At 54.3% G+C, this 9,866-nt stretch overlaps 2 protein-coding genes across 8 annotated transcripts; both read right to left on the bottom strand.

Annotated features, from left to right (window-relative positions):
- Positions 1-4: 4 nt before the first annotated feature.
- On the bottom strand, positions 5-2,010 carry LOC118726941 (GABA type A receptor-associated protein). Its single transcript, XM_036452301.2, has 4 exons — positions 1,789-2,010; positions 1,152-1,230; positions 912-1,030; positions 5-476 (listed from the first exon to the last, which is right to left on the bottom strand). The coding sequence occupies exons 1-4, from the start codon at positions 1,876-1,878 to the stop codon at positions 411-413; spliced, it is 354 nt and encodes a 117-aa protein (XP_036308194.1). The 5' UTR covers positions 1,879-2,010; the 3' UTR covers positions 5-410.
- Positions 2,011-3,079: 1,069 nt separating this feature from the next.
- Positions 3,080-9,582, bottom strand: CTDNEP1 (CTD nuclear envelope phosphatase 1). Of its 7 annotated transcripts, XM_036452294.2 has the most exons (9): positions 9,449-9,582; positions 8,659-9,021; positions 5,824-5,890; positions 5,618-5,736; positions 5,352-5,444; positions 4,848-4,964; positions 4,502-4,628; positions 4,007-4,091; positions 3,080-3,734 (listed from the first exon to the last, which is right to left on the bottom strand). In XM_036452294.2, exons 2-9 carry the CDS (start codon positions 8,758-8,760, stop codon positions 3,674-3,676), a joined length of 771 nt encoding a protein of 256 aa, XP_036308187.1. In that variant the 5' UTR covers positions 8,761-9,021; positions 9,449-9,582; the 3' UTR covers positions 3,080-3,673. The 7 variants fall into 7 exon arrangements, with proteins under 7 accessions (XP_036308187.1, XP_036308186.1, XP_036308190.1 ...); XM_036452293.2 differs by lacking the exon at positions 9,449-9,582 and having other exon boundaries at positions 8,659-9,442; XM_036452297.2 differs by lacking the exon at positions 9,449-9,582 and having other exon boundaries at positions 4,517-4,628; positions 5,352-5,423; positions 8,659-9,442.
- Positions 9,583-9,866: the final 284 nt, after the last annotated feature.

Below are 9,866 nucleotides of genomic sequence, written 5' to 3'. Positions count from 1 at the left end.
CCAGTTCAGCTTGGTGGTTTCCTCTTTATTGATGTGCCTCTTACCTCCCCCCCCCCCCCACAATTTCATCCCCTTCCATCTACCCCACAAGAAGACAGTGAAAGGGAACCAGTATTGGGGTTCTGAGCTCCATGGGCAGTTAGAAAAGGTACAGAAACCAAAACAATCACTGGATGTGACAGAGACTGACAATCAAGAAGTCTAAAGCAGAGTGGGAAAGGTGGTAGAAAGGAGAAGGCAGGAGAAAGGAGAGGTACCAGAGGCCATCACCCCCATTAACCCCCCTGCTGGAGGTTCTGGAGAAGAGCCTCAAACATTAGGAAGTACAGGTCCTGAAGGAAGAAGTCAGGGAAGGGGGGGCCATCTCTCTCTATGTAGAATGGGACCCCCCCACCGCAGGCGCAGCAGCTTCACAGGCCATAGACACTTTCGTCACTGTAGGCAATGTATAGAAAGAAGTCTTCCTCATGGTGTTCCTGGGGTGAAAGCAGAAAATAATGGTGCTCAGGCATCTGGCCTTTAGTTACCTGAACCACCCAACACCCAAACACATTCTTCAAAAACCATTTTTTTGAAGACCCTCAAAACCAGTGCCTTAATTCTCTCCCTCATTTGTTCCAGGACCTCTCAGCCTAAAAGGATTATCTCTAGCAGCAGCCCTGGGGGAAAAAACCCCCCACAACCCTCAAACTGCTCTCTGCTGCCTTGGAAGACGAGGGTGGGGGAGGGTCCATATCAGAACAGTTGCCCCAGCACACTGTTCTCTCCCTTCTGTCTACTCCCACTGTCCTGTCCAAACCTCCAACCCAGGTTTACCCAGTGAATCCAAGAACTGACCTAAATAAAACTTTCTTCCCCTCAAGCTCTTCCAACTCCTCTCCAAAACCACCACTACGTCCCAATCGCCATACCTGGTATAGCTGACCCATCGTGGCACTGGTGGGTGGAATGACATTGTTGACAAAGAAAAACAAGGCATCCTCAGCTCGGAGGTGAATTCGCTTCCGGATCAAGAAATAGAACTGCCCAACTGCCCAAAATATAAGATGTGATAAAGTCACAGATATCACAAATGCCTCCAAAAGAACAGCTGCTATGTGGAGTCTCCTCCCACATGTAGCAAAACCTGGGTATTGTGATAAGGTTCCCACCTGTGAGATCAGAAGGCACCAGGTATTTCTTTTTGTCCAAGTCCCCTATCCGAGCTTTGGGAGCCTTTTCTACTATCACCTGATAAAGGGAAGATGAAAATGAGAAGACATTAGATATTACAACTCCCAGCTCCACCTGCCAGGAACCCAAGCAACAATATTCCTAAGCACCCAAACACCCCAGACTCATTTCTTTGTCTCTGACCACGTGATGCAGCTCTGAGTAGAGACCTGGGACCCCACTGACTCAACCCTCTCAACCACGCAGGGCCCTGAATGGAGGGCGTCATAATAAACAACTAGCTTAACCCCACGGGATGACTTGTCTGGGCGGCTGTAGTTTCAATCTCAAAGCCTAGGTAGCTGGGGTAATTACCATGTGACATTCAGACTGTCAAACTCCCTATAGCCTCCGACCCAAATTCCAAGGTCTAGCTCCCCCATCTACACCCGAGCCCCCAGCTACCACCACTGCCCCTCCTTTCACCTCCAGCCCCAGAGAGCGGTTTCAGGGTCGCTTCCAACCCCACCGCAGCCAGTAAGCAGCCTGATGGCCGCACTGCCCGTCCGGACCCAAGCCTAGGCTGTGGCGTCAGTACCAGCGCCCCGCGCCCTCGGCCCAGGCTGCCGTCCTCACCGGGACCCGGTCCGGGTATTTCTTTCTGATCTTCTCGCCCTCAGAACGGCGCTTCTCGAACGGATGCTCCTCCTTATACACGAACTTCATCCTCCCGGGAACCGGGCTGGACCGGACTGGGCTGAGGAAACCCAGGGAGGGGGGGGCCCGGACGGGGGGCGGCGGCGGCGACGGTGGCGACGCGCAGGCGGATTCAGCGGAGCGATCCCAAGACTTGCGCCACTTCCCTATTCGCCAACCCGCCCCCGCCCATCTGGGGCCGCCCTGCGTGCTACGTACGCCACTAGCGCAGCAGCTCCAACGCGGACCACTTAGCACCGCCTACTGACCGCACCCCCACGCCGCCAGCGTAATCACTTCGGAATCAATTTGTGGGCTACAGGGGCGACGTAGCAAATTTGGGTGATTGGTCTTCCCTACCTTCAAAAAGAACGGAAAACCCATTTCCTGACCTTCCCCACGAAGCTGGGAAAGAAGGTAGGAGATAGTAACCATAATTGGAGACTCGGTCCCCCCCCAATTCTCTCCGGACATAACGTAGAGGAAAGCGGAGATAACTTACAAGGACAGCTATTCACGAATAGTTGTTGGTACGCAAAAGGCGGCCGTTGACACCAAAACAAAGTAGTTCCCCAGGGGAGAAGGGGGGTCTTCCGAAATAGAGGGCAGAAACTAATATATGTTTACAGAGACGCACAGAACGCTTAGGTTTCAGGAGGGTGGACCAATAGCGACTGGAGAGTAGGCTTGAAAGGTGGGGACTACGTCAGCGCGGAAGAACACTCAGACTCGTAGCAACGCAATCATGTGACCGGAGGGAAGGGTGGAACGTCACGTGGCGAATGCGAAAAGTAGAGCCGGCTGCAGGAGGGCAGAGGGAGGCCGAGCCGAAACTGCTGGAGCGGGATCCCAGAGGCTGGTCGGTGTATCCGGGGAGGGCAGAGGGCCGAGGGCGCCGCGCCCAGGGACAGGCCGCTGAGCTTACCTAGCCAGCCCCCAGCCCGGCCTTTCTCCAGCTATACGCATTTTCTGGCATCTAGGTTTCTCCTTTCATACCCCTGTGTCCTTCCGCTCTGAAGCTCAAGTTCCGAGGACACACAGCTGTCCTTTTCTCCCAGCCAGGACGCCCATCTCGCCGCTTAGCCGCTTCCCACCAAAGCGTGGGAGGTATATGTTCACCACTCCATCCTCGCCAAGCCAACACCACCTTTCCCCCTAACCCTAGGACCAGCAGCAGTCTCTCCCCTCTGCCTTTCATGTCCCCAAACCCCAGAGAAGGACCTGGGGCAGCTTTGGTTTCAAAGTTATAATGCATGGTTTAAAAGAAGGGGGAGGGTGGGGGAGAAACAGAGAGAAAGCTGGTTACAGGTCTGAGGAAATCTAAGAAAGGGAAATGTAGAGAAAAGGAGGGGAGGGGACAAGTTTGGAGGAAATCCAGTGGCCCAAGTCCATTTCCCACCCACAACCCAGCCCTTGGAGTGAAGAATTAGATCAGTTTTGTACAAGAGTTTTTTAAAAAATTAAATCACAACAAAGCTGGCTTGGCTTCTCTCCGAGCCTCCCGGATTATTGAATGTCTGTCTGTCTCTCTGGCCAGTCCTCTCTCAGTCACAAGACAGTGTTTCGGCTCTCCTAGACCTCTGCGTATGTCCCAGGCGGGTTTCCAGGGAGTGCGAGCACGAAGTTTGAGAGAGGCTGCTTCAGAGTCTGGCCCGTGTGTCCATCCAGGTTCCATACGGAGTGCAGGGCTCCCAGGGCAGAGAGGGGAGGGAGGGGCAGACCCTGCCCAGGCAGTCCTCACCGTTGGACAGGGCGTCAGACAGCATCTCGAGGGCTCACCCTCCTTTTCCCCCCCACCCCAACTCAGGTGGAGGGGGAGCAGCTGTCACCAGAGCCTGTGTTGGTGAAGGTTTCGGCTTAGCACAGAGCGGACATCAGCGGTGAACCTGGGGTGACAATAACTTGCATTGGTAGAGTCCTTCCAGTGACAGGCAGCCTCACTGGAGAGGTGGGGCAGTCACCGTTTCACATAATGAGAGTGAGGTTCAGTCTGCTCAAAACACTAGGGCTAAAAATGGTCAGCTTTAATATAAGATTTCCATTCAACTGCTAAATGCTTAAGGGAAGAGAGATAGATAAAAGAGGACAAACTTTTAATCCCTCTCGGGATTCCCCACCTCTTCTTTCCCACTGAAGGTAAATGTCTAGTTTTCCTTACCTGAGGGCATCCAGCATCGGGAGCAGATTGAGAAGCGCGGTGTCGCTGGGGTCGCTGAACCAGGACTTGATGGGGATGGCATTGTCTGAGAGTGGAGAAGTCACAGAAGAATCAATGGATTCAAGAGGGACAAGGTGTTTTTTCTTTTGTTTGGGAGTAGAAATCATTACTTTAAAATACATGTATTCACCTCACCACCAGTCACCTACCCAAATCAATCACCTAAGAAAAACCTTCCCGATTTGTACTCCAAAATAAATTAACCGTAATCACTGTATCGTATACTAGTATGAGGCTTCTAGTCACACCTACCGCCATCATATGACATATATCTGCTATGAGGAATCTGATTTACAGAACAGACATGCGAGGGAGGGGGAAAATCTCATTTAAGAGAGAAACAATTTGCATCTTGGCCGACAATAAAGTAAGGCACCCCAGCTCCACGCATTCAAAATACTTCCTCAGAGCCACTTCCTGGACCTTCACACTCACCCCATTGCCCCATACCTGGATGGCTCCTGTAAGCCCCTGGGGAGTTATCCAAGATCACAATGCTGGAGAGGTCACTGTGGACCACAGAGAGGTCCTTGATGTAGCTGCCCAATTCCAAAGTGCAATGCTACAAGGCAGGGTGAGTTTGGTATCAAAAGGAGACTCGATCCTCTGTAATTGCTCCCCCAACCCCAACGCCTGGGCAGCCAAACTCCCACAAAGGGGATCATGCAGTAAGCCTCCCTCACATCCCCAGGTCTCACTGCAAGGCAACTGCCTCAAACTCAAATCCCTGTCTGGTGACCTGCCTCCGGAGTTTGCTTAGACGTGGATTCTAGCCCCTTACCTGTCTGTAGTATCTCCTCTTAAGAATGCTTCTGCTATTGTCTAGTTTGTCTGCCACAGCAGAGCCATAAATCTCCATGCTTGCTGTGAATACTACCAGCTCGTACCACTGGCTCACCTGAAATAGATAGGGGAAGGAGGAGGTATCAGAAGAGCTGATCATTCGTTTAGACATGTAGTGCCCTTTCACTGGGGCTATCGAATGTCTCTGAGGACACAAAATTCTGAGTGCCCCCAAACTCAGGGTCTTAGGCACCATACACCCTTAACTAAGATTCAAAGATGCAAGGACAGAAGAGCAGGAAGCCTGTGGAAGAACAGAATTATACCCGAACAAATGAACCCAAACTACCAAAAGCCATTCTTCAACCATACCACAACCTCCCACCCACAAATTGCCCCTAGCCATTTCTCCTCACCCCTACTTCCTCCAAACCTTCTCAATCACCAGAGCCCTAAAGCCATTCCTTCATCACAGAGCTCCCTTTGGCTTCTGCAAACTCACCACTTCTAAGAAGAAATCCACATGGGGCCTCTTATGTACAAAAAACCGGACAGGATGTTTGTCTATTACCACCTGTAGAGGAACAGGGAAGGACTGGGGGAGGTCCTGAGCACCACAGCACTGCCTGGAGACACCCCCACCCTCCCTGCCTGCTCCCCTTCTTCAGGCTGGCACTGGTGCCAGGGGATGGAGACAACACATTGTGGGGCTGGGAAAGGTCTAAGTAGAACAGACATAACCATTCCATCACTTCCCACAGCACACACCTTGAGGATGAAGTCAGGAGGTGTTCCAGGTCGGACTGTGGGCCTCAGAACCCCATCATGATGGGAGTGAATAAGTGTCTCATCCAGATCCAGCACCAGAATCTTCCTCTTCACCTGGCCTGAACAGGAGAAAACACCAACCAACTTCCAGCCCAGACCCCGAACCCTGCCTCACCTTAAAGGATCTTCCCGGCTAGCAAACTCACCTAGCCGATTCCGGGACACCGGAGATAAGGGGAGGATATCATATCGAACAGTTTGGTACTGAATTACCTGAGAACAAAAGAGGATTAGAATCCTTGACAAGGAAATCTTCCTCAGTAACAACAGGTAGCACGTGTTGAACATTTACGGTGTGTTGGGCACTGTGTAAATGAACTTAAGATGTCTTTATTTATTTCTCAAAACAATAATATTCTTGTTTTAAGAATAAACTGAAGCTTGAAGAGATTGAAAACATTGCCTAAGGCCACACAGCTAGGAATTATATTATTTAGCTGTTTGATCCAATTAGAATGAAAATAGCTCCATGAAAACATGGATTTTGCCTCCATCACGCTGTATTCCTAGAACACTGTAGCAAGGGGTGGACAGTGGACAGTTAATACTAGAATGGATAAAGTGGTGGAGTCAGGATTGTACCCATGCAGGCCGATACAAGAACCTGCTCTCTTAACTCTGATACCCCTTGCTACTTTGAACAAAGAAGTCACAGCTCTCCCCACGTCCACCCCAGGGATTCTTTGTGACAACTCCCTTCAGCCTCGGATTCCTCAGTGGACACAGAGTAGGAGTCAAGAAGGGAGGTCCTTGGGCTCCTAGGGGGAACAGAGGATGAGGGAACCCAGGGGTTGTCAGGTCAGCTAAGTTCCTCTGGCTAGGGGCCACCAGGCCTATTTTAACCAGCCACCTGTCCATTTCTGTCTCTATGAGCCAAGTCACAAGTTGCAAAGAACCTAAGCCCTCAGAACAGCCTCCTTTTCCTGGTACCCAGGGCAAAGCAGAGGACATTGGAAAGCCCCACCCGCCAAGCCAACTGACAGGGCGTGGAGAAAGCCAGAGTGAAGTAAGGGCTATGAGTAAGAGGTGAGGATGGGACAAGGGCATCCCTAGCTCAGCCTTCTAGTTCCTCCAAACCTTTCCTTAAGGCTCTTACTTCTAACACTTACTCTCCCCCATGCAAAGCCTGGCAGTTCCCTCCTCTGCCCTTTTCTTCTAAGGCACAGACAAATGCTCTTCAGACCAACCGCAGGCCCCGGGCTCACCAGAACCAGGGTCCCCTTGCAAACCAAAGAGCCCTCACCCCTAATCCCAAGGCATCTGCCCTTCTTTTCTCCCTGGGCCACCATGAGGCTGAAGCAGCTCGGGTGTCCTGCCTGCTATCTCGGGTTGCACATGCTAGGCATGCAGGGACTGCTCCAAGCATCTGCCAGGAAGGGGGCGGGGGAAAGACCAGATTGGAAGAGAAGACAAAAGACTGTGGGGTCAGTGCTGCTCAAAGGAAAGCAACTAACCTCTGGCTGGGCTGAAGGACTACTCCCTGCACCCAGAACAAAAAATGATGTGTCAGCAGAAGAAGGTGGGGTGCTCAGAGCTAGGCCAAGCAGAGAGAGATGGTAGCTAACATGGAGAGAAAACCCCAGGGGCTGACCCACACATCTGAGCATCTAACCCCAAATTCTTCTAGGCCAGTGGTCGGCAAATTCAGTCAACAGAGCCAGATACCAACAGTACAACGACTGAAATTTCTTTGGAGAGCCACATTTTTTAAACTTAAACTTCTAACACCACTTCTTCAAAATAGACTCGCCGGGGCAGTGCTATTTTGTGGAAGAGACACACTCAAGGGGCCAAAGAGCCGCAGTTTGCCGACCATGGTTCTAGGCTCCTAACTCTTGTCTCAAGGAAATAGCCCTGCCTACCACCATGACCACCCAGAACAATCCATACTCTAAATCAGGAAATGGAAGTCGAATGGTAAAGGAGACACTAAATGCAAGGCCAGGCCCACTGCCCCAAATCAATCGAGTTCACCACTACCGCCCAGGGTTTTCTGGAAATTCCCTGACACAGGCAGCTCCTACCTGGTTTTATTCTTTCAAGTTTTCCTGAGGTATGCCAAAGAGTTCAGACCAGAGAACTCAGCACCCTAGCTCACTTAATTTTCCCCAGACTTCAGAGGGTTCTTCCCAGTGGTGGTGGGACCGCAACGATATTATCCTAAGAAGCTTTGACTTTGGTGAAAAACTATGAGGGACGGAACCCAGAGGCACGGATACATGCAGTTTCCACTGTCCCCAGAACCTCTCACAAAGCTGGGGTTCTCCGGGAGAAACAAGGGGCCTTGCCCTGGGATTCAAGCCTACAACTGACAAACACGGCCTGCGGACAGAAATACCCTGGCTTTACTGTGTGTGCTCCCTTCCGCAACTAAAGCAGCCCAACATAAAAAAGCATCTTAGTCCCAGGATCTCAATAAACCCAGGTACCCACACTCACATTACGAAGTAAGTTTTCTGGGCTTTTTTGGAGGAGTTGCCTTAATGCAAACCGCAGGGGTTTCTCCTTCACACACAGGGTTTTTCTCAAGTTCCCGCCCTTGTTTGTCACATATACCCTTCCACCCACCTCCACTCTAGACCCCTAAGCCCGTGGCTCCCTTGTTATAAGGCCAAACACACCGTTTCCTAATAACAGGAGGATTAGCCCACATGAACAGATCTGCTGCCATCAAACAGGTGTTCCCCGCCTCTCCGTTCCTTTAGCAGCAACTCCAGCTTTTATTAAGAGCGCCCCACCCACCACCCTAGCCCCCAAGAATTGCCAAATCCTGTCCCTGTCTAAGTCCCCCTCCCCCCAATCTTGGTTCTACTACAAGGATCTCCCTCCTCCCCATTCCACCCCATGCCCTGCGAAAGGTGCCCTAATTCGCTAAGGGGAGAAGCTGCTATCAGGACCCGACAGAGGCCCGACACTTTCCGAAAACCCGTGAGCACCGCTGACCGAGGTCCCCACCACGACCAGCGCCCGCCCAGGCTCACCGTGCGGATCTGCCTCCGCAAAAGGTAAATGAAGAAGCTCCACAGCTTGGCGGCGAAGGCCACGAACGTGCGCAGCCCCAGCAGACACTGCGTCCGCATCATCCCGATGACCCCGGCACCGCCGGCCCCGGGGCCCCCGCGGCCCAGCTCCGCCAGCCCCCCGGGGGCAGCCCCCCGCCGCCGGGAGGGGGAACGGGGGCCCCGAATGGCAGGAGAGGCTGCAGAGAGGGGCACGGAGCGGGCGGCTCAGAAAGCCACCCCGGGCGAGGGCAAAGCCCAGCGGAACCAGGAGCTGGGGGGCAGGCGTGGGCAGCCCGCGGGGGCCCACATGGGCAGGGAGTGGCACCGGCGGCTTCGCGGAGACTGCGGGCCGAGACAGACCGGGTTAGGACGGGGTCCTCCGAGCGCAGGAGGGAAGGGGATGGAGAATTGGGGGAGGGGGCCCGGGGGAGGGGGCTGGGGAGAAAGGAGGGGGAGGGGAGGAAGCGGAGGGCGGCCCGCTGCGCAGGCGCGCTAGGGGGCTGCCCGCGGGAAAGGGGCGGGCGCGGGCAGCGGCGCGCGAAGGGCCGCGGCCCGGGAGGACGGGCCGGCTGGCGGAGGAGCGGGGGAGGAGGGGAGGGGGAGCCGAAGGGCGCGGATGCCTGAGCCGGAGCGGCCTCCCCCTCCCCGAGGTCGGGGGCGCCTTAACCGCTGAGGAGCGGGGCTGCAGCTTCTGCAGCTGGATTTCCCACTCTGACAGGCGCCATTTTACCAAAGGGCTCCCTCCTCCTTTCTTCCCCCCTCCTTTCACCTCTGACACTACTTCCGGTGGTGACGTGTGTGCGCTTCACCCGGGCTGCAGCTCCGGACTCGGCCTACGGGGAGGGACCGGGAGGGCGGTGTGGCCGCGCACAAGGCCGCGGACCGCGCACGCGCAGACGGCGGCGGTGGGCCGGCCTGGGGCGGAGCGGGCCCCGCCTCTGACGGGGTGAGCGGGGCGGGGTGACTCCAATTGACCCCGAGTTCGGGCGGTCTGACGGGATCGTGCGGCCGCCTCCCCCTCCCGCCGACACCCGCCCCAAACCGCTCCTCCGCCCTGGTTACTGTAAAAACGTGGAGAGGGGCGTCGTCCGTACGTATGGGCGCCCGGCGCGGGCGGGGCGCCTCCGCGTGAACCGCCCCGGGAATATTGAACATAGTGTGACCTCTCCGTCCAGACGGAGCCGGAT

This window comes from Pipistrellus kuhlii, unplaced genomic scaffold, assembly GCF_014108245.1.
Source record: "Pipistrellus kuhlii isolate mPipKuh1 unplaced genomic scaffold, mPipKuh1.p scaffold_m20_p_23, whole genome shotgun sequence".
NCBI classification, from domain to species: domain Eukaryota; kingdom Metazoa; phylum Chordata; class Mammalia; order Chiroptera; family Vespertilionidae; genus Pipistrellus; species Pipistrellus kuhlii.
The sequence above is the reverse complement of the archived record's forward strand: the minus strand, read 5'-3'. Positions and strand labels throughout refer to the sequence as shown.